The 24,209-nt window shown below is 35.9% G+C and overlaps 2 protein-coding genes across 4 annotated transcripts; one reads left to right on the top strand and one right to left on the bottom strand.

Annotated features, from left to right (window-relative positions):
* Positions 1 to 3,702: 3,702 nt before the first annotated feature.
* On the top strand, positions 3,703 to 10,001 carry LOC133882087 (uncharacterized protein At4g06598). Of its 3 annotated transcripts, XM_062321189.1 has the most exons (6): positions 3,703 to 3,906; positions 4,408 to 5,146; positions 7,941 to 8,016; positions 8,110 to 8,236; positions 8,883 to 9,085; positions 9,639 to 10,001. In XM_062321189.1, exons 2-5 carry the CDS (start codon positions 4,428 to 4,430, stop codon positions 9,083 to 9,085), a joined length of 1,125 nt encoding a protein of 374 aa, XP_062177173.1. In that variant the 5' UTR covers positions 3,703 to 3,906; positions 4,408 to 4,427; the 3' UTR covers positions 9,639 to 10,001. The 3 variants fall into 3 exon arrangements, with proteins under 3 accessions (XP_062177173.1, XP_062177174.1, XP_062177171.1); XM_062321190.1 differs by lacking the exon at positions 9,639 to 10,001 and having other exon boundaries at positions 4,425 to 5,146; positions 8,883 to 9,589; XM_062321187.1 differs by lacking the exon at positions 9,639 to 10,001 and having other exon boundaries at positions 8,883 to 9,589.
* A 3,561-nt stretch (positions 10,002 to 13,562) lies between these two features.
* LOC133881076 (COBRA-like protein 6) lies at positions 13,563 to 24,049 on the bottom strand. The gene is made up of 8 exons (XM_062320040.1): positions 23,939 to 24,049; positions 20,474 to 20,528; positions 18,799 to 18,878; positions 17,512 to 17,580; positions 15,785 to 16,241; positions 14,987 to 15,140; positions 14,114 to 14,391; positions 13,563 to 13,898 (listed from the first exon to the last, which is right to left on the bottom strand). Exons 1-8 carry the CDS (start codon positions 24,047 to 24,049, stop codon positions 13,618 to 13,620), a joined length of 1,485 nt encoding a protein of 494 aa, XP_062176024.1. The 3' UTR covers positions 13,563 to 13,617.
* Positions 24,050 to 24,209: the final 160 nt, after the last annotated feature.

The raw sequence follows: 24,209 nt of genomic DNA, 5'->3' as shown, positions 1-24,209 counted from the left end.
ATCCATATTTTCTTTTAAAAAAATAATTGAATTTCTATTGGTTCAATTAGTATAGAAAGAATTTACATGAAATTTTATTTTATTTTATTTTTTTTCTGAGAAATAGGGATATTTTGGGAAGAATGATAAAAAAATAGTTTAATTACAACAAAATTATAGTTTAATGTATCCAAGTGTGACTTGTCAATACGTGAGTTTTATTTTATTTTTTTCAAATGGCCGATAGTTTAGAGGGCTTAAGTGTACTTAACTCTAAATTTAATTAAATAAAAACTCCTACAACTCTTTTTTAACCGAACTTGACTTAGGTGCTGTGAAAAAATAATACAGTTAAAAGTGAAATTCTCTTTTTTTTTTTCCTTATAAAAAATTTAAAATTAAATCCAACTCGTTAAAAAAAATTAAGAAAGATTTGCTTCATAATTTGGACAGGCTTATCATGATCAGGATGAGAAGACAAGGAATCTCTCTGCCCTATAAGTTTGGAAGCTTCGAGCATGTCACAGGCATCGTATGGAATTGATCTGGCCGACATGTTTGAGAATATTTGTTTCGAGTTTGTTGTCTTCTAGTTTACTTTTTATAATTTTTATTTTTATTATTTATTTTTATTTATTTTATTTTCCCTCTCTCTCTCTCTCTATATATATTATATATATATATATTTGTTAAAAAAATGGCATTAATTTGGAAGCAATCGACAACTTGCTCCATAATGCAAACACTTTGCGTGCAATTAACTCATTTATCAACTCGTAATAGAATAATATCCCAGCCATTTGCCTTTTTATCTTCAATCCATAAAGAATAATAATAGAATAATAGTGGTAAAATTGTTATGCAATAAAGCAAATCTAACACCCCCTTTATTGGTGGAGAGATGTTTGACATATCATAGAAACCAAATAAATTTATTAATAGAATATTATTTGGTGATCTTTTAAAAACAAGATTTGGATTTCAACTAATCGATCAAAATTTTAGTTTATTAGTCATTCAATCGTTTGCCTACTTTGGGTCCATTTGAGTTTGCGATTTTAAAAAGTAAGATTTGAAAAAGTAATTTTTAAAAACCCAGTTAAGCATTTGGCAAAAGCGCAGGTTAGCTTTCAAAATTCTGCGTTTTCAAAAAAGCGCCCCCCTTTCTTGCGATTTGAAAAAATAATTTTCTGTGTATTTTTTAAAAATGCAATTCCCAAACGGTTCATTTTCTGTTATTTGATTTAAAATCACACGACAGCCATGAGGTTTGCCTAGAAGCGGCCACCCTTTATTTACGAAATCGCAATCCCAAACACACATTTAGTCTAATAAATTACCTCAAACAAATTTTAAAATATTAATTTGATTATTTTTAGAAAAATGATTAGGAGTTGGTTGAACCATATCTATCCTTTTCCAAACAACCAAATTTTATTTATTTTATTTTTTATAACATAATATAACTAAAATGGTGTCGGTGAAGTAGAGGTTAGGGAATTGACCCTTATAATTAGCTTTAAGATTGTAATATAATAAAAAATAATTCAAAGCAATGCAAATATTGTAATAGCTTTAAGATTTTACATCCAAAAGACAATACCCAAAAGCAATATTTTCTTTATTAGTATTTTCTCCCTTGATATATATATAGTGTTCATTAGATGCTAAGGATACAATATAATATCATACATGAAAGGTATTTGAATTGGTTAAGAAATCATAAAATTAATTTTATTGATTTTCTTACTTGATTAATATATCAATCAACCCCTTACATATTTATTTACTCAACATTTGATAATTCGTCTCTAATGCTGGCTTTTTATGAACGATTTGTACTTGCTGATGTGGCATTGCATTGGAATTCAGACGTGTTAAATGAAACATATGACAGTAAAGTGATAGCGTGACCTATTTAAACTTGGGCAAAACTTATAAACGACTAAATTTAAATCAAATGAAAACTTAATGCGGAGAATGATTTTTTCCTATACGTTTTTCTAAACAATTGAGCTTACTAATCTTATTTCTAGTAATTCTAAATGAAAAATCATTGCATTGTCTATCATGGCATGCGATTTCTTAGGCAAAATACGCGTTTTTAAATAAAATCATAAAAAATGTCTTTGTTTAAGAGTGTTGGAAAAAATGACAATTTAAATAGTAAAAAAAATCTACGTTTTCACTAAAGACAATAAAATACGTTTGAAAAACACGCATTTTAAATAAAATCATGAAAAATGTATTTGTTTAAGAGTGTTTAAAAAACTGACAATTTAAAAAGTGAAAAAAAATCTACATTTCGCTTCGGACAATAAAATATGTTTTGAAAAACACACAATTTTAAAAATCAGACCATAATTTTATTAAATGCTTAATTGTAAATTTAAAAATTATATTTTTATTAAATTTTAAAATTGTTATTATTATTATTATTTTTTTATTTTAAATCGCACCTTCTAAAACTTTGTAACTAAACAAATACTAATGATCTGTTTGGATTCAGAATAGAATTTAAATTCTATTCTGAATCCAATTCTACCTTCAATGATCACTGGGACCCATGCACAGTGCGTGGGTTCCGCATTTACTTAATAAAATAATAATAAATTATTTTTTTTAAAAAAAATAATAATAATTTTTTTTTAATTTTTTTAAAAAAATAATAACTTTTTTTTTTAAAAAAAAAAAAAAAAAAAGGCAGGGTGGCTGCCGGTTGGTAGCCACCCCTCAAAGGGGGTGGCGCACTGCCACCACCATAGGTGGCCGGGGGCGCCACCCCCGACACTTGGGGAAGGCCGCGCGGCCACCATTAAATCTAGGGGTTGGCCTCGCGCCACCCCCTGAGGTTGGCCTCGCGCCACCCCCTGAGGTTGCCGGGGGTGGCAGCGCGCCACCCCCAACCACTTGGGGAAGGCCGCGCGGCCTCCCCCGACCACTGGGGGTGGCCGCGCGGCCATCCCCGACCACTGGGGGTGGCCGCGCGGCCTCCCCCGACAACTGGGGGTGGCCGCGCGGCCTCCCCCGACAACTGGGGGTGGTCGCGCGGCCATCCCCGACCACTGGGGGGTGGCCGCGCGGCCACCTTTAAATCTAGGGGTTGGCCTAGCGCCACCCCCTGAGGTTGCCGGGGGTGGCAGTGCGCCTTCCCCCGACCACTTGGGGAAGGCCGCGCGGCCTCCCCCGACCACTGGGGGTGGCCGCGCGGCCTCCCCCGACAACTGGGGGTGGCCGCGCGGCCACCCCCAAAGGGGTGGCTGCCAACCGGCAGCCACCCCTTGCTTCTATTTTTTTTTTTTTAATTTTAATTTTAATTTTGTTTTTTCTTTTAAAAAGAAAAAATATTTATTTTTTAATTAAATAATTATTATTTAAATCATTATTTCACATAACTTTTCACAAATACCAATCATTATACACAACTTTTCAAACTTCCAATCATTTCTTACTATTAAAAATAATATTTTTTAATCTAAAAATTCAACACCTAAACGCAACTTTTTGCCTCGAACTTCGCAATTAGAATAAGAATTCAATTCTAATTCTAAAAATTCAATACCCAAACGCACCATTAAAATGGAAGAAAAGTACACCGTGGCGTGGTATGAATGATAAATGAGAGAACAGTGGGGGGTGAAAGTGTAAAATAACAAATAGCTCCGTGTTTTTACATTTTATATTTTTTAAATTACGTTTTATCTGTTCCAGCTTGTTATTCAACCCTCACAGTTCAGCGAGCTGCGAGAGGAGAGAGAAAGTAGAGAGAGAGAGAGAGAGAGAGAGAGAGAGAGAGAGATAGAGGAATAGCTTGTTCCAAAGGGGGAAACAAAGAACAAACCCTAGGAGAGAGAAAGCTTGCTCCGATTTCATTCTCACAACCCTTTTAGCCTTTTCGTTTCGAGATCTCGATTCTTCATTCCAAAGGTATGCTTTTTGTTTGTTGAAAAACAGAAACGCATTCGGTTTTTGCTTCCGAAAATTGAATCTGTTCTCATTTCCATTTACAATTCGTTTCTAATCTCATACATTGTGACATTTCGTTTCGTTGAATCACTAATTTACTGTTTTGGAGCTGTATGATTTATGATTTTATGTATTTTTATATCTGTTCTGTTTGAAAAAAAATGAAAATTTTGAATCTTGGATTCTTGATTGTTTGGGAACTGAGAAAGAAAGCAAAAACCTTAACTTAACTGAGCCTGGCTCAATTAATTTGTTTAGCTAAAGGATATAGTGTTCGGCATTCCCTAGCTTTCTTGTCTGCCAAATAGAGAATTGGACCTTTTAGTTGTTCTAATTCTCATTGTTGGCTGAAGATCCTAATTGCCAAATGGTTTACTGATTATTTTTTAGCTGTTATATTTTATCCTTATTTTATGTCATTTCATGGCATATTATTTGATGAAATGACATATTATTTGATAGGGATTGGTTGTGCTTAGGCTATGGCAAATTCCAAGGGGTCATCAAACATGAAAAGTTGGATGTGCTACGGAAAGCATGCTCTTCCTCCTAAAAGTCCATTTCCTAGTGTTTCCCCATCGTATGCCGATTTTGTCCCAAATCCTGCAAATGGATCAAAAGTTGTTCAGAAGCCTAGAGCGGGAAATGCACACCACCAACGAACTTCCTCCGAGAGCTTTCTCATAGAGGAGCAACCTTCTTGGCTTGATGATCTCCTTAACGAACCTGAAACACCTGTACGCAGAGGAGGTCATAGGCGCTCATCGAGTGATTCCTTTGCTTATATAGATGTAGCAAATGCTTCTAACTTAGATTACTCATCTCAGGATGAGTACATAAGTAAAACTTTGATTTCTGCATCTTCTTGGGGATCTCAAGACTTTGATCATCACAAAGATGTGCAGAACACTTCATTCTATGCAGACGCCAACTTGGCAAAGCCGAAGAATATGGCATGGGAATCATTTTTGAAAAATGCTGTGACTAACCCAAGCAGCCGTCCTGTCAGGGATACTGCTGTTCCTCAGAGTTCAGGATCATCATGTTCACCACAAGAAACTGATGGGTTTCCATCTACAGCAAGAGAAAAGCAGGATCAAGTTGAATCCAGTCCACAAGATCCCAAAGCTTCTTCTGAAAGAAGGGATGGTTCTCATGCTAAGCCTTCTGCTTCTGAGACGGATACAAAACGGGCTAAACAGTATGTAGCCAATTTTGTAGATCTTTATATCTAAAGAAATATTTGAATTACTTGATACTTACTGTTAATATATAGAACTGACACTGATAGTCGCGTTGGCCCTAGCTGCTCTTTTTCTGTTGTTGCATATATTTTTCTTTGAATAATAGAAATGTCAAGCAATGTATCATACTTTAATCTTTTAATTTTAAAAATTATTATTCTTAACTTATAAAAAAAATTATTATTCTTGAAAGCTTGTTGTATTGTATTAACTGCATCTGGAATGTAGCTAATGATGTTCAGAATTTTAATTTAAATGTTGCTTATATTGTGGAAAATTTTTATATATTTGTGTTGTCTGTGTTGTCTACGATGGATGAAAGGTGTAAATAATTTATTACTTCCAGAAAAATTCTGCTAGCTTTTGTTTTGTGTTCATATTATTTTAGGTAGCTTAGCTGTTTTCTTTCTACTTTGCTAGCTATGGAAAAAAAGTAAAGCGAGCTGGACTAGGACAACCCCTTTTCTCTTTCGTATCTTAGCTTGTTCAGGTTCTGGGAGTAATCATCAGAAACAACTTGTGAGGACTGAGGAGAGACTTACATCACTATAATTTATTAGTTTGAAAATAATGGATGACCAAAGCATTTTTTCTAATTGGAGGTGAATAAAAGATCTGGATTACCCTCCTCGATAGATACAGTGTGCAAATTTTCTTCCTGCCCTTGTTTTCTTCACAAACCAGAAGGTTAATGTTTCTCTGAGTCTATGACTCTATACCCTTTTAGAATAGATACTGCTACAGAACTTGGACACCATAAGGTATGGAAGCACCAGTACAGCAATGCCTAAAGTAGTCGGATATTGAAACTGCCAGAAATCTTTTTCCAAACAATAGAATAGTGCTTGAGTGATACAAATAGCTAATACATGTATTAAGTATGATCATAATAGAAATTGTCTAAGCACTAGAACTGGATTGTATATTTTTACAGGAAAAAAGGTCAAGATACATGTTTTTTGATCAGTAAATCAAGTCTTATTGATAGCGTAAGGCGCCCCTAAGTACACTAAAAGTATACAAAAGGAATCACCTAACTAGAAAGAAAAAAAATGAACGAAATTGACATAATGAAGTGACAGTGGGGACAAGACAGCCACCGTCTAAAGATACTTGGTATGAAAAAACAAAGCTAAAAAGGTCAAGATACATAAAAAAAGTGTTAACAATTTTTTTCTGAAATGCTGAAAATTTTGCAGTTCTATGTTTCATTTTTTAAAGCTAAAATGGAAAACTCAGTGAAACTGAGTTGGGTTCATCAAACCAAGAAGAAATGAGATGGAAAAGGGTCCAACAAGAGATTATGGTGGTTTTTAATCAAGAGTTGCTGGGGAAATGGATATGGTCGTTCAGGGAGGGACACAATCATTTTTGTAGGTTGTTTTTTTATTATTGGTGAGATATGGAGAAGCCTAGATTAAGCGGACTTTAGAAGAGGTGAAAGGACCCCATGGGCTGAATTTGTGGAGCATTCAGGATGTGTGAGAATCTTTCTCTCTATAGGTTTGTTTAAGATTAGGGATGGTTGTAATGTTTGGTACTGGTATGATATTTGGTGTATGAGGCATCAAAGGATTATTTTTTGGAGTCAGTCACATCGCATTTGGGGATGTCTATGAAGGAACTTGATAGTGGGATATTGGATTCATGGGGCCTTTGCAAGATTGGGAGCCAAAGTCAATTGATGCTTTTTAGATTTATTGTACTCTAGCCTTCCATCATGTGGAAGTGAGGAAGTGTTGGACACTTTCTAAGAAAGGAAGGTTTGAGGGTAGTTCATTCTGTGAGGCTCTTAGAAGGTTTTTGATGGTTGAATTCTACAGAAGAATATCTTGTGTGCAAAGGTACCATGAAAATAGCTTGTTTTGGATGGACAGCTGATTTCAGGCAAGATTATTACAATTGACAACTTTGAATAAAAAAAAAAAAAAGAGGGAAAAGTCAATGTGGACAAATGTTGCATTTGGAAGGATTGTGGTGAGACAGTAGACAATCTCTTCTATTACATTTTAAGAGACTTTTTTTTTTTGATAAGTAAAGTATATTCAAGAGATGCAAAGGGGTGCAACCCATAGTACACTTTAAGAGACTTAGGGCATTAGCTTTGTCTCTACCTGGGCTGGATTGGGTAATATATATGCGGACAACTTGGCAACAGAAGAATAACCATTATTTAAAGATGCGGAGCTGACCGAGAACTTGAAATGTTTTTCTTTCCTTGTTATTTGACTGGCGGCACGCTTTGGGCAGTACACGTTGCAATTCTTAGATTTTATTGCTCTTTTCGGCTGTAATCTGAGAGGATGTAGTACATTCGCCTTGTGCACTTATTCTTAAAAAATTTTGTATCTTATTAGAAAAAAAAATTATATCTTAGTAGAAAAAAGGGGAGATATGACAATTTTGTTGGTTGAAATTCTGTATCCATACACCCACATAGTGTTTCTACTACTGGGAGCATTGATTGGACCATACTCCAATACCTTGGTGGTGCTTGGTATTCATATTCATAGTTCCTGCATGGCAACTTTTCTTAATTTGGGATATGCAACTAATTTTTGTTTGAGGTTTCAGGCTATTACCTGATGTTTCTTTTGTTAATAACCAATCTAATTGGTTATCATGGCTTTGATTTGTGCCCAATTGGTAATTTTAAGGATCTTTTAAAAAAAACATGCAAAAGAGAAAGGAAAGGTTGCTGTATTCTGGAAGGGTTTTATATCATTAAATGTGAAATGCTATTTGGTGCAGGCAATTTGCTCAACGTTCACGGGTTCGGAAGCTTCAATATATAGCTGAGTTAGAAAGGAGTGTACAAGTTTTACAGGCAAGTATTAGCTGAGCTTGTAATGCTTAATAAGATTGATTTGGTGTTAGATAAGTGGATTTTATGCTGAATATTATTTGTGTTACTTCACAGGTAGAAGGGTCTGAAGTTTCAGCTGAACTTGAATTTCTCAACCAGCAGAATCTTATTCTCAGCATGGAAAACAAAGCCCTTAAGCAACGTTTAGAAAGTTTAGCTCAGGAGCAGCTTATCAAATACTGTAAGCTTTTGTCCTTGAGTAATTAAGGTCTTGATGTTCCGTCATTTTATCTGCCTAATTTGTCGCTTGGATACTTGTATCAGTTTCAATTACTTGAAATTATTTCCCATTTTTGTGCTTTCTTCTTCTCATTTCTTTCTTTAGTGCTTTTGCTTGTATTCTTCCTCTGTACTAGTGTTGTGCCCTTTTAGTGCCCGTTTGGCGAAACTTTTGAAGACTCTTTTCACTTTTCAAACACTGAAAAGTATTTTTCAGACAATAGTTACCAAATGGATTTTCAAAGGTGACCCTCACCACTAACACACTTTTCAAAATAAACCACAAAACAAGCATGATCTGCCATGTCATGGACAGCAAAATTTTGTACATTTTGTACTGACATTTTCCACAAAACAAGCAGTCCTCTGGAGCATAGGTCTCCTTATGGATGCATTGGATGATTCTTACATTTTCAGTGTAAATTTTGTACTAGCACACCAGCAGGGTATTGATTAACATTAGAAGGCAGTTGAAAGATTAGAAAGACCAAAATAAATCCAGAATGATACCACTGATATGTCATGTTGTGGACAGCAAATAGTTAAATACATAATATACATTCCATTATATTATGGAAAGAGACTAAAATATGGTAGGTCATGTTCAGTGGAGCATGAAGTATTGGAGAGGGAGATAGGGAGGCTACGAGCCGTGTTTCAGCAACAGCAGCAGCAGCAGCAACAGCAGCCATCCTCTAGCCATCGACGCACTAACAGCAGAGACCTAGATTCCCAATTTGCTAACCTCTCTTTGAAACACAAGGATGCCAATTCAGGCCGTGACCCAGTGACTGGTCCGCTACGCATTTAGGTCTGTGATCTGTTCAGAGCTGTGTTTTCTGCGCCTTCATTTCTTCAATTGGAACTGCCATGTCTGTAACCAAAATTGTTTTTTCTCCTGTACGCGATAAAGCCGAGCACTTCCGGTCTTGGTGCTCTCTCTTGCCAGCTTTGTGCATTTTTATTTTTAGCTGTTTCATTCCCTTTTCTGTTTATTAAGTTAATATCTTCATGTGCACCTGGTAGTCGTCGCTGGAAAATTATTCTATTTCTAGCAGGTGACTTACCGGAGGTGGTAACTCAAAAACAGATTCGAGGTATCAGTCTGTCCTGTCCTGTCCTGTATGCTGCAGAAAAATAATCAATCCATGAAAGTTGTATGCTCCATTTTTTGCCCATTGAACTGTTGTGGAATTCAACCTAGTGCAAAACATCTTTAGGGCTGTTTGGATGTTCATTACTTGTAACTCATTATGGTAGGAAAATGTTTACTTGTAAAATGCTTTTAATGAAATCCATGGTTGTTTTTGGGTTTTGTTCCAGTATGGTGAGAAAATTGATTTAGTTGAATGTTGTTTTGGCAGGTTGTCTACCTTTTCTTTTTCTTTTCCACATCCTAGGTTGAATGATTTAAGGTTAAGGGCGTTGGTGGTTAAGAAATACCAATAAGAGGATCTTTGTGATATCCAGCAAGATTAGGGCTAGGCACCGACTCCGTCAGAGTTGGAGTCGACTATTTTGCCTTTCAGATATGTTGGAGTTTGAACAGTCAGAAAACTTCTGACATTAACTCCAATGGAGGTGATTTTCAAGGTTGGATCAGGATACTTCTGACATTAACTCCAATGGTTAGGATTTAACAATTTGAGAATCTCAAATGTTTAAAAAATTTGAGAGGATTCTAATTCATTTTCGAGCACTCTCTACTTCCTAATACGTCATAAGTCAATTGAAATATGTTGGAAATGGTCCTTGAAGAGAAAGAAAAGTAAAGTCAACTAAGTTGCACGGACAAGGATCATCTTCAGTTCACTTGAACTTGAGAGGAGCCAATTCGTTGAAACAGTAGGGTAAGATTGTCATTTCATTTTTTTTTTTGGGGACAATTTACCCTTCCATTTAGCCTAACCGGCTCCTCTCCAGTTCACTTGAACCGGAGAGGATCCGAATGCAAGTTTCACAGCCTTCAACAAAATTTTCTCTAATAAGAACCGAAGTTGTCAAAATATTTTATTTTATTTATTTTATTTTTTTATAAAATGTTCTTTCACTTTCTCAATGCGATAAATAAAATAACACAATGTTCTATTAATGTACTGCCAAACCTCCAAAGGCAAAAAAAAAAAAAAGCGTCATTGGGGCCGAGGATCCATTACAATTAGGATGACTAAATTTTAGCGAAATTTAGACGGCGTAAAACTGAATTTTATTGAAATTTAGACTGTAATAGAGCATAAGTGAATCCTAATGTCTCTCTCTTAAAATTTAGACAACCTAATTGTAATGGTCTCAATTTCTTTAATGGGTTAAAAAATAGCTACTTGTGGCTTCAGGCCTTGAGCACCACTTTTTTTCTACTCTTTTTTGATAGTTGTGATTGGTTTTAATTCGTAGTGTGATTCCATTAAGGACAACCACAACTGACTCCCTTCAACATTCTCTTTCCTTTCGTGCAAGTATTTTTCTACTATCTTAATCTTCAAAATAATTACTGCTAGAAATATTGGATGAGGATTTTTTTTGCACTTATGTGTTTGAATTGCAGTAATTTGGACACTTCTTTAGAGTGAAAGATTATATGGTCCACTTACTTTGGATAGATTCAGGTGGCCCGACGTAAGTCGGGAGCAAATGGATCTTGCAGCTCTCATCTTTATGGGATTATCCGAATTATTAGTAATTTAGACATCCTAAGTATAGAAAATCCGAATATAAAAAAAATGAGAAACATTTTCGAAGTTGTTGGAAAACATAGGGGACTAGAGAATGCTGAAATGGGTGATACTTCAATTCGGTTTGTGCAAATTGCTCTTGTAGTACAATTCCCTTTCCATTTTCATAACTTGGTTTTTGAACATGTTAACCAGTGAATGGCCATTCAACCCTTTTTTCTAAGGAAAATAAGTTAAGGATCTTTCCAAATAGCCATTAATACAATTAATATGATAAATTGCGACCTACACCTAACCGGTATGAGTGCTACCATATTGGGCAAAACGCCTCCCATAAAAAGGGGTACACACCCCTAAGTAAGGGATATGCTCACATAAACTCTATTCTCTCATCTCCCATGTCTATTCAGTTTTCTTACAGAGTTTTTATTGACTTGGGCGTCAGAGTGCTCCTCGTCCTTCAAGACTGAAGGCTTTCTGACGACTCCTCCCTAATTTTGTATGAAGAGCTCTATCGACGACTCTACTGTCTAAAATACTGTATCAATAATAGCCATAAAAGATTTTAACATCATCTCTCAGGTTAGAATACAATTTTGGTTTATACAAGATTTTAAACTTTCTTTTGTGTTAAGTAACTCAACTTAGTAAATTAGCTCTAGGCTAACATGCTTCTCTCTCTCTCTCTCTAGTCATCCATCAGCATCATCCTCTCCTAAAATTGACCGACAAAACAAAAGAGGATATCTCCTTAAGAGATCCATACTCCTCTAGCGCCAATGCTACAACATTTGCAGCGGCAGTCAAGTTCTTCTCTGCTACTGTGAATCCCGACCTTTGCAGCAGCACAAACTTGATGGCTTCGTAGGCCAAGATCCCTTTGGATCGGAGCTATTTTTAGGTTCTTTTCCAATTTCCTTTCAGCATTGAAAGAATTAGGTTTAGGTAACACTAGGAAACCAATTTTTGCTCTTGGATTTTCCTTGTACTCAGATTTTTATTTTTATTTTTTATTATTATTATTATTTAAAAAAAAAATAACTCAACCTAGTAAATTAGCAAGTATTTAAACCCTGTTTTATAATAAATGTGTTAAACGTTTGAAAGTATTGTTCAAAATACTATTATAGACACATAATAGGGAAATTATATCTAACATCCTCATTCTTTGCTTCAATTCAATTTTAAGATACGAATTTTTAATTTTTTTTGCTTTTAAGACCCAAGTTTTGGGCTAGTTCCGATCCAAAGCCTTCAACCATTTTTCTATCAAATAATAACATAAATAAGGAAAAATTACAATTATACTTTAAAGCTGATTTTATTTATTTATTTATTTATTTTTCAACTTAGGGCCATTGTTTTTTTCTTTTACAATTTTTATTTTTTTAAATCTCATTGCCTTTTCCAACCAAACGATCATACTCAGTTTGTTTTTTAAGGGAATAATTATAGTTTCGTGTTAAATTTTTATTATTAATTAACGAAAAAAAATGGAAAGAGGTCTTGGATTAGAATTAGTTCAAAGTTTAGGTAAAAAAAAAAAAAAAACTTGAAAACTCATGTCTTAAAATCGAAATGAGCTAAAGCATGAGGGCGTTAGATATAATTTCTTTAAATAATATATTCAACTTTAGTTTAGTTTGTGCTATGTATAAGCTAACTTAATTTAAGGTTAACAAGATGTTTGAATATGAATTATAATTGATGTATTGTGTAATGTTTGAAAGTAGTTCTCACAACATTGTTACTGGGTATGTATATAATATGCATAACCCTACGATAGTCGAGGGTGGAACCAGAATTTTAGAAGAGAGCGGACAAAATAACAAAAAAAAAAAAAAAAAAAAAAGAAGATTTTTTAGGGTAAAAATTTAATTTTGGGGAGGGTCTGACCCATAAAAAAAATTAGAGGAATTTTTAATTTTTAGGGGTGGGGGGGGAGTTTGGTGAGAGGCATCCTAATTCTACAATGTTTGGTTATGAAATTCTACACTTGTATGGCCTAAGAAACTGACGTTTTTCTATATATATAAGGGTTAAATATGTTTTTGCACCCTATGGTTTAACGCTTTTATTTTTTGCTCCATGTGGTTCATTTAGTATGTAGATAGTACCTTGTTTATGACTAAAGACGGAGATGATACCTCCGTCCAAACTTCCGTTCAAAAATTAACGAAAGTCTACGTCAACACCTCTCAAAAGCTGACACGAGTCCTATGCATTAAAAAAATGAAAAAAATTAAACCACCTCCATTTGGCCAGGGGTGGTTTCGGTCACCTCCAAGGGCCAAACCTTAACCCTTTCGTTTTTTTCTTTCTTTCTCTTTGTCCTTGTGGGGTGTATGCAGAAAATTTTATGGAGTTTCAAAATGACAAGCAGATGTTGGTGAATTCAGAAATCCAGTTGCATTTATAATAACAAACTAATTCTCAGAATCTGTTCTGTTAATAAAATCACAATTATTTAGTCTTCAATATCATCCCAAATGTCTCTGTCTTTTCACTGTTGTTTACTTTTGCTTAGCTTTTCCTTGTTTTTATAATAAATTATACAATTGTCTACATGATCTCAATTCTTTGTTTCCAAATTATGAGCAAATACAACACCAAGAAATTACTACTCTATTTATAATCATGAGTTCTAATCTCTAATGCAGACACTTTCTGTTCAAAGTACTGCTATAAGCAATAACAAGAAGAAAAGAATTATCAAAGGCCTTACTGTGGCACTATGACCACTGCTGGGGAGCCAAGGGTATTCATCTGGAGGGGGCATGACACATTCATCTCCATTAAACGAAATTCTTCTTGGGAAAGTCCATCCTTCTCTAAAAGTGAAGACACCCGGATCTTTGTGCAGTAGCATCTCGGTTTGTACGTTTCCGCTCGGTCCCGATTGAAGTAACATGTCGTTGTAGAACGGAATCCCCCAAAACATTCCTGTATCATCTGAGAAATTGCATTGAAAAGCTTAGTAACAGAAGAAAGAAAAGAAAGAAAAAAAAATATGAAAAAGAAGAACAGAAGAACAGTCTCATTAAATCTCATTTCTTATGTACAAGTAGATCTTGACTATCTGGAAACTGATTTAAGTTCATGTAATAAGACACAAACATCAACAACTATATAGTAATTAAAATAACACATTCTTTGGTTTGACTTACCGATGTTTCCATAAGGGCTTAGGGGCTGGTAGTTGAAACTGAAAACTTGAGTGACGTTTCTGAAGTTGGGGTGAAGCACCACCAAGTTCCACTTGGAATAGTTTTTGACAAAATTTAGGTTTGTGATTGTGATCTTGACCCGCCAATATTCTCTGTAACTTTCTTTCACATGCCAATGCACCCGTATAGGGCACATGTGCTGAGAACACCTCACCAAAGGTTGTGCTTCTTCTTCACTTGCATGTGGTAGTTCCAACATAGGAGCTGCTTCAGCAGACCTGCAATTTTTAGGACAGAATGGAACAAATATCTTGAAAATGAGGCAGAAAAGGAAGTAATATATAAGACACAGGAATAGTGAGGTGCTTGGAAGCAACACTGAAGTTTCTTCCAGATCCAAATTGTTACGGATCGAGTAGAGGTATTTTAGGATTAAAATATCTTAGAGATAATAAGTTATCTTTATTGATAACATTAGGATTATGATTATTAGCATTAGAATGGCTTATTCTAGTTAGTCTTTTACTCCTATTATGCATTTTAAATGTCTATTTAAAGACACCATAAGTTCATTAATGAAAATAAGCAAAGAATAATATAATTCAGCTCTACTAGTTGATTTGGAAGGTTTTAAAGTTTCTTGAACTACCCTAAATTTATCCGTTACATGCTTGAGAAATTAAGCCCATAACACAAATCGATAAGGGAACTACTAGAACTTCAAAAACGAGAAAGAAAAAAAAAACTGTTGGAATTGCTTCTCCTTCTTCAAATCAGAAAGCTATAATTTTATTGCATTTTCTTTTTTGAAACTTTAATAGAAGTTGTTTCCAAGCACAATGTGAAATATTAGAAAGAGCAAAGAGGGTTTACTTTACACATTTTGCTCCATCCAGCTCGTTGCAATTACAGCTGCACTGGGGGCAAGGAACAATGGTACTATTGTAGAATGCAGACAAGGAAACACAACATTTTGGCGCAGGTGATGCTTGAAATTGGGAGTAAATACAGGTTACATTCCAAGTCTCTGCAATAAACCCGCTCAAATATGTCATGAATGAAGTAAAGAATCATTAAACCATACAATCTATTCTGTAAGAATAGCGATTTCAAATTTTACTTCTCAACAAAAGAACACTAGATATTCTTCAATCAACATGTACCTGAATTCTATATTTTTTGACTGGGAAGAAGAAAAAGAAACAAGAATAGGAAATGAAATATTGCTTTTGGATGACAAGGTACCACTATTATGGTTTACTATGTGATAAAGAATGTATGTATAATAGGGCTACAAATTGAGCAGAAGGTAATTCTAAGTTATGCATCATAGGAATAACTAAGCAAACATCAGCCTGTATAGATTTACATATTCAATATCAAGCCAAAGATCCTTTAGGAAAGATGAACCACTTAAGATTGCCGGTTGCAACACTACAGAAAGGTTCAGAATCCAATATTTTTCTTAGAGATACAGAATCCAATCAACAGCAATCAGTCCCTCCTGCTACCATCTCAAACACCTAAAAGAGAATGAAGAAAGAAACTACCAGGAAATCACTTCAACCAACAGATCCCAAGTACATTGCTACTTATCAAAATTCTCACTTTCACCAAAGGCAATGAAAAGGCTTAGCACAAGAAAAATATTTAGAAACAATGAATAATTACCAAGAGCTTGTGTCCATCGACGGCTTCCATTCTCTTTGAACTTGCTTGGTGGGACCTGAAATGGGTCTCCGCAGGTATAACCGGGAAGACCAAGATTGAAATTTACTGGCATGAAGCCATCTGATGTATTGTTACCAGAAGCTTTCTTAACATTCATCCGAAAAGCAGCAACATACATACTATGATCTTGTGTCATGGATGTTAGCACACCTCCCTTGCAACAATTGGCAGACTGCTTGTTATAAGGTGCTCCTGGCATGAGATCAACAATCACTGGCTGCTTCTCACAACAATGAGGAAGCACTGGACCCCTGATTCTAGAGCAGTTTCCTTGCTGGGTGGCCTCTGCTCCCCATATATCCCATATTGCCTCGTCGCCTTTCCATGTCCAACTCAATTTCCATCCAGGCCGCTCTACATGCCGGAATAATTGGAAATTGTGAAGTGATACCTTTTCCTGTAAATATAGAAAATAAATAAGTTGACATCTTAGCCAAAAATGCATGATTATGTTGGTGAACTTTATTGATGCAAGCTAGATTTTAGGATTAGCTTTGTTTGTCAGTATGAAAGAATACTTGTCCTAAAAAAAAAAGTACTTCTACAGAAAGATGATGCTACCATCCATTATAAGAAAACTTCAAAAGCTCAAGCAGGGGCCTGTGGCTGCAGAAATATAAAGATGGAATATATTTTTCCACTTGGGCAGTATGATTTCAAATACTGCTTAACCTCTCAGAAAACAAAAATATACATGGAACATCAAGTAAAAGCTAAGGCAATAACAGACCAACCAAGTTGAATTCAATAACCAAGTCAAGGAGCCAAATTTCCTGTTTATTTTTTAATTATTATTTTGGTTAGTAAATACACAACTCACATATTTCTAAGAATGAATCCATGACCTCAAATCACCATCCTTTACTTGAGGAGGATGTGATGTCATTTGATCTAAGAAACTAAGTTCAGTTACTTATAAAGATACTCTATTTTAGACATTGAATATTTCATGCCCATGCTAATTTTTTGAAGTTCTAATATGTCCATGGGTACCAGCCAATCCATATAATTACTCCATAATGAGAATTTGGGTAAAAATTATTAGCTAGATTAAAAATGAAAGTGGGGTTTGATCCACTAATGAAAAGCTTTGTTGCTACAAATCAACTAGCATACAAGCAGCAAAAAAGTTGCCCAGTGATCTTCTGAAATTTAAAGTGAAGACTAGCATTGGCTTATTATAACGAATGATATGCCATAGGGTCATAAATTCAATATTTCTGCCACATAAGTCCTGTCAGCCAGAAGCATGAAAGACAACACCAAAATGGTATCATAACCAAGCTTGTTGAGCTACTTCCAGAAGGTTGAATTAGCACACTTATGGCTGAGCTAAACAAAGATGGCAACTGGAGCCTGACTTTAGTTCAAGTCATGGAATGCTATCAAATGGACCCAGATCATATCCACTGGGCCTGGACAAGAGGCCCATTCTAGAAGGCAACTAGTTCACACCCAGGTAGGCTTTTCAACTCCGGAAATGATTTTTGGGCGACGGTCAACCGTCCCCCAGCGCACCCTTTATGTTAAAATATTTGATTTTAATTAAAAAGGTGTCTCTGATGTGAAATCAAATATTACATCAGAGACACATTTTTAATTAAAATCAAATATTTTATTTAAAAGAGGGTGACAAGGGACGGTAAACCGTTCCCTGTATATCATGCCTCTTTCAACTCATCCCAAACAGCTGCACCCAACAAAGCCGACGGCAAGGTAACACGCGATTCATCCCACTAATAAGGAAGTGATAGAAGTTAATACCAACCCTCAATAAGGGAAGGAGAAAGGGACACCCCGTCGCTGAAGGAAACGGAAATGAAATGGAGAGGAGCCGGTTAGTGTATTTAGGAGGGGTAAAATGGTCTAATTATTTTTTTGGATCATTTTACCCCCCTAAATACACTAACTTGATGCTCTTCATTTAATTTGAAATGGAGAGGATCCTTCTCCGTCGCCGAATTGGTGAGCTACCCACTGAATAACTGTTACTCTTGGTCTTTAGTTGAGTATCACTTTCCAGTTTTTTTAGTTAATGGAGACTTTCAAAGATGATCCCCCACTTTAAGTTTTCTTCTAAAAAAATTTTGATACAATTTTCAGACAATATATATCTAAATCATAATATAATTATAAGGTGAAGAAATTTCTGTTCCATCTTCTTGTAAAGCCTAAGCTGCTGGATTGATGCCAATATGCCGGACAAGAAAATAAAAAACTCAATGAATTCACTAATCCAGCACATATAGATTAACCGTGCAGACTGTTTGGGGCATTATGGTAATTGAGATAACGAAATCAAATGGTACAGAAAGAGTGCCCACGAATCCAATTGTCCATGAACAATACTCACGAGGCAGCCATGCTCAGCTACCAGGCTCGTAATTTTCTACACGACTTGCGAATTTGATACAAATTCGATATAATATTAGCAGATTAGGATTAATGGATCTGACTCATTTAATTAAATAAATTTGGTTAGGATTAACCTATATAGTGTTATACCTATAGCTCGACATGGCACAAACCCAACATGCGACATAAGAACTGACAATTTTTTACACGATTTGCAAATCCGACATGAACTCAATACGAACGTAACGGTATTTAAGTAAATGGATCGAGTTAAAATTATCATATATAGTTTTATATCTATATTTCGACACTAACCGAACCCGACATATGAACACGAATTTGCCATCCCTACTCAGCTTGTCTACGGTAAACACTGGATTCTGGTTCTACTCTAACCAATCAAACTATGCCACGTTGCAATGTAAAGCTATATTTACCCTGCACGCGCCATGTCATTGGTCCGAATTCTAAGACACTGTACTCCCTTTAGCCCCAGGCAATCGCTTCCAAGCGGATGAAAAAAAAAAAAAAATCAAACGTTGTGAAACTCAAAAACTCGAAAATAAAATCATAAAAATAATTGAAGAACAGGAACTTACATCATATGTCTCACCATTATCAATCATGAGATCCCATGTAATGGTTATATTTGCATGAGGATCCAATGGGTCGTACCCATCTGCATATCAATCAAATCGACCCCAAAAATATCAAGGAAAGAAAAAAATTAATTGAAATAAAGAACCCATTTTTCTTTTTTTTCTTTTTTTAAAAAAATGACAGAAAAAGATACTTACAAGAAGGTGAGATTGTGGTGATAACAAAGAAGAAGATGAAAATGAAGACCAAACCCATTGGCCTTTGATAAAGGAACAAAAATGGGTTAATCTTAAAAATCCAAAATAAAGCTTTAGAAAATCTGTGGTGTTTGTGTATGAAGGTATGGATGGATGTTTGTTGGTATGAGTAGTGAAAAGAAAGAAAGAAAGAAAGAAAGAAAGAAAGAAAGAGGAAAATGAAGAAAAGCTGAGGGTGGGGGTGTGTGGAGTGTTTGTCCAAAACAAAGAAGGAAATCAATTAGAATTGAATTAATGTTGTTGTTATGGGAAATACCAAATTTGGGGGATTCGAATTACGTATGTGAACTTCATTTTGTGAGTGTTTACTGTTTACACGTTCAAACTTCAAAGATCACGCCTTCTGTGATCCGCGGCATTTCGGCCGTTTGAATCTCTCTCACCCTCTGCATTTTTTAATTATTATTTATTTCATACAGACTCTTATATATATATATATATATATATATTTTGCAATTTATTCACCCTATTATATTATGCAATTCAACCTAAAAAAAGATGGGTTTACCTTTTTTTTTTTTTTTTTTTTTTTTTTTTTTTTTTCTTATTCTTATTCTTATTCTTAGAACGCTTGACCGCGGGCCGAGGTAACAATATGAAGTGTCAATAAAGAAAGGGGAAGAATAGCATAAAAGCTTGTAGGAGCAGGGTTAGCGTGGGATAGCTCTGATGGTTAATTTAGTATGACCAAGGTAAATAATCTAGGAAAATAGAAGATATCGACCAAGATAATGAGATGAAAGTCTCATTTTTACTTAATTTCCGCTTCCTTTTTATAGTTGATTTGTTGTAGGTGCCAACCATGTGGCATACGTTTATTAGAGGCTTTTTTGTTGCTGCACTCTTTAGGCTTCGTGACTCCTACAGTCTCCTACAAACGATCACCTCATGCTGGGATCATGTGCTGAAAGAGGGGATCCAGTGTGGCGTTTTGTGGTTGTACTCAGGTCGATTGGTCATAGGGTCTGGTATTGGGCATAACAGTTAAGTCAGTATAACCAAGCTGAATAATCTAGGTAAATAGAAGATAATGTACAAGAGGAGGGGAAATTTTTTTTATTTTTTTTTTACTAGTATCTGTTGCCTTTTATAGCTGATTTGTCGTAGCCACCAACCATCTGGCATGCGTTTATAGGAGGCTTTTCTATTGTTCCCTAGCCCCAATGACTCCTACAAACTATCACATCATGTTGGGATCACAGGAACCAATGCTGATGTGTTGAAAGAAAGGATTTAGTGTGACGCTTTATGGTCGTACTCGAGTCGATTGGCCATACGGTCGAATATCGGGCTATCAAGCCTAACACTATTTGCCTTTGAAAAGTGTAACCTATGACAAAGTTAATAACATATTCTATAAATAAGATTAGCATCTCTCACTTTTACCGTAGTCTTTAATAGAAACTTAAATAACTACCAAGAGCTTGCGTCCATCGATGGCTTCCATCCTCTTTGAACTTGCTTGGTGGGGCCTGAAATGGCACTCCACAGGTATAACCAGGAAGACCAAGATTGAAATTTATTTGCATTAACATTAACATTAAGAGGTTGTTTGTTTTATTCATTTTATATGGGCTTTTGGGTTATTGGGTATGTGGGTGATAGGGAGAGAGGATTGAAGAGCATTCACAAGGAACTATTTAAAATTTTTTCAAATTTAATTTTAGAAATCTATTTTTATTGATTTAACAAGTCATTTTTTTTTTTAAATTATTAAACAACAATCTCTCTCTCTCTCTCTCTCTATATATATATATATATATTTTTTTTTTAAAACAAAAATCACTTTTCATTGAGAAACATAAAAATCCCTTGAAGGATTAAAAGGTAGGAGCAACAGTCTCCCTACAAACAATATCAGAAAGTAAATAGGGAACTTCTTCCCGCCAAATACTTTAAATTAATACTATTTTTATTCATAAAGTTAACTGTCAAAAGCATTCAATGCATTAAATTCAATTTAAGCCAAATGTTTTGAAGCATTCAATGCAAAAAATAATATTACAAAATTATAACATTTCATTTTATGGTCAGAATTTAAAGTTGATATATCTAATGATGTATATGATTTTACGTTATAGTGATTTGTAGAAAATTTCATACAACTTATATATAAGAGTGACATGTGTCTCTAGCATGTGAGAAGTTTTATGAGAAGTTTTAATAGCACTTGCTTTTCACATGCTTTTTTAATAGTATTAATAAAAAACATGTGAGGATACATGCCACTTTTATATGTAGGTTGTATGAAATTTTCTACAAACTAGTTTGTAGGAAATTTCTGTCCTTACATTATTTAAATTTTTAAAAGACATTGCAACATTGACTTTATATACACCGTTAGATGCACAAATTTTAAATTCTAACCTTTAATTTGAAATGGATAGTATACATTTCATTAAATGAAATTGAGAGGATCTTATTCTACAAAAATGACATGTATATCACCGAAAATTCAAGCTCTTTTTTTTAACATGTCCATACTAGATGGGAGAGGGGGGATTCGAATTAGTGACCTCCGCTTCATGAGGCGTGGTCCCCAGCCGATTGAGATACTCCTTGGGAACAAAATTCAAGCTTTTTATAGAAGGAAAGAAGAAACAAATTAATTATTAAGCCTTTTTCACCAAAATTTCACATATTTTCAAAACTCTAAACAATTATTCACAAAACCCACCATAGAAGCTAGATGGGTCAGAAGAGCTTGTTGGACCCAAAGGACGGAGCAGAAGGAGCCACTCCGATTATTGGCCAATGTAGTCGCCGCCTTGCGGGCCTGTCGGAGGTTCACTGACCGGACCTTCATGGTGGCTTTGGAGATGGGTTTGGTTTGGTTTTGGCTTGAGAGATGGCCGAAAAAAAAAAAAAAAAAAATTGTTTCAAAATATCGAGAGAGATTGGAAATGATATGGAGAGCTGGGTTAAACAAAACGCATGGTTTGATGCATTAGGAAAGAGATGTCACATCCGACCAGTCCTAGACGAGCTTTTCTACACATCCTCCCCTCATCCCCCTTATCACCCTTTTATAATAAAAATTAACTTTTTTAAAGAAAAGAGGGTGATGAGGAGGGATGAGTGGAAGATTTTTAGCATTTTCCGTCTTAGATATCGTCAAAAAACACGTTTTTTTACTAAAAAAAGGCGTCCAAAACATCAAGAATTTTTTTAGTGGAAATCTGATGTGGCAACAACGCCACTGCCACATCAGAGTGTGGATAAATGTGAGTGGAAAGTGGGTGTAAGCGTCAAGTCCCCATGCTCAGTCTATTTTGTAGGCACTCTCAACTAACCCTTTAGCCTGCAATCAATTATATCAACAGCTTGGCATTGTCTGTGGGGCGCAAGATTTGTAAATCCTCTAGATAAAAGACCCCATGCTGAACACTAGATCGAAGAGCATCCAAATGGAAAACACTAGCACCTTAATCTAGCCAAACCCTTAGAAGCAAAGGCTTGAGACACAGTTATTGCACATGTCATAGAATGTGGACCTCATCCTCCAACAAAACCACGAAAGATGCAACGGTTCTGGCAACTGAACCCTTCCCCAACTCGTAGAATGAGCGAGAGCCCCCCACTGGACCGAGAAGGAGTAGCAGAGAGGAAGGACCGCAAAAGCGACATCGGGAACTAAGAGTGGAGGGTACAACCCCCATCTCTTTGGCAAGGATGAAACCCAAAAAATCGAACACCTCGAAACAGTTAGCCACGTTGATGCCCGTATAAATGATCAAGACAATAAACTATAAACGCACCTCCACTGTCAAAAATTTCCTTGAAGGAATGAACCTCCCCTTCACAGCCAATGTTATAGAAATGTCCCTTCCCCTCAAGTTTAAAGTCCCACAAATGGACATGTAATGATGGATCCAAGGATCCAATAGACCACATCCAAACCTATAAGACCCACATGCTCCTGCAAGGAACGCCCAATGACATCATGTGTAGGTCGTTTCCCACCACTATGAAGGCTGACGGTTGTTCAAGAAACTGCCATATAACTCTATCGACTCTAAAGATTTATGTAAATAGTTCGTCACCCTCAAGGAAAGTGAGACAGAACCCCTTAAAAAGTTTATGACCCGATTCGAGAGAGAGAAGCTAACGGTTGATGACCAAATGAGTTCTTTCATGGAGGAACTTGCTCGTATCCCTCTTAAGAGTTCATAGATAAGGTTGAAGAATTCATGAATGCCAATAATACAATTAGAGCATTCACGGATCAAAGCCAATGAGGAATCAACAGCCACTAGGATAAGAAGAGGAAGGAGCCCCTTCTGTCAAAAGGAACATATAAATGGTTGAGACCTGGCCTAGGAGGACCGAGGAACGACACAGACCTCAATAGCCGAGGCAAGACCAGGTGATCAGGTCGTCTCCCGGAAGCATTTCACATCATCGTTAAGGGTCCTGACTTCAAAGGAGACTCTAGTAGTTGAAGGGGTGGAAGTAAGGGATGAAAAGACATTCAGGCAAACGGCCCCATGGAAAGCTTGGTAGGAGTCCCCATTGACGAAGCAAAACCAGATCGGGATCCCTCCTTCCCGAAGGGCTAAAAATGCATATGCTCGAAGCAAAGGCCTTGACAACCATTACAGACAAAAATATCAAGAACTTCGTCTGGCGTTCAACAGTGTGTCAAATCGATTTTTGCATGCTCTAGTATCCAACAACAAGAAGCAATTTGACAACAAGGCATTACAAGATGGGTGCTCGAAGCTTATAATTCAAAACTATTACTCATCCCAGGGACACCTACAGGCCAGCGGCCAAGCCAAAGCAACCAATAAGACCATTTTCAGAATGATAAAGACCAAGCTGGATAATTCAAATTAAAGGGTCTTTGGCAAAGAAACTCCTCGAAATAGTATGGGCTTACAGGATGACCGTATGAGCTCCCACAGGAGAGACCCCCTTTGCATTGACCTTCTGCAGTGAGGTCGTATTCCCAATTGAAATCAGACGACTCAACTACTGTACCAGCCACCATGACTCGACACAAAACGAAGAGAACTGGGCAAACCTCGACTTGCTCGATGAGTGAAGGGATCAAACAGGCTTGCGAGCAGCAGCTTACCAGCAAAGGAAGGCGAGATACTTCAACACGAGGGTTAAGCCAAGGAGGTTCAACAACGGGAATTTGGTCCTAC

Source organism: Alnus glutinosa, chromosome 11 (genome assembly GCF_958979055.1).
Source record: "Alnus glutinosa chromosome 11, dhAlnGlut1.1, whole genome shotgun sequence".
NCBI lineage: Eukaryota > Viridiplantae > Streptophyta > Magnoliopsida > Fagales > Betulaceae > Alnus > Alnus glutinosa.
This window is presented reverse-complemented; position numbering and strand designations above follow the sequence as displayed.

Coding starts and splice junctions, on each gene's coding strand:
- LOC133882087 (XM_062321189.1), top strand. CDS start 4,428: ATGGCAAATTCCAAGGGGTCATCAAACATGAAAAGTTGGATGTGCTAC. Junction 5,147..7,940: donor GATACAAAACGGGCTAAACA/GTATGTAGCCAA, acceptor TATTTGGTGCAG/GCAATTTGCTCAACGTTCAC. Junction 8,017..8,109: donor GGAGTGTACAAGTTTTACAG/GCAAGTATTAGC, acceptor GTTACTTCACAG/GTAGAAGGGTCTGAAGTTTC.
- LOC133881076 (XM_062320040.1), bottom strand. CDS start 24,049: ATGGTGGCTGGTACAGTAGTTGAGTCGTCTGATTTCAATTGGGAATAC. Junction 20,529..23,938: donor GGAGCTCATACGGTCATCCT/GTAAGCCCATAC, acceptor GTGCCATTTCAG/GCCCCACCAAGCAAGTTCAA. Junction 18,879..20,473: donor TCGATGGACGCAAGCTCTTG/GTAGTTATTTAA, acceptor ATTGATATGCAG/ATGGGTACGACCCATTGGAT.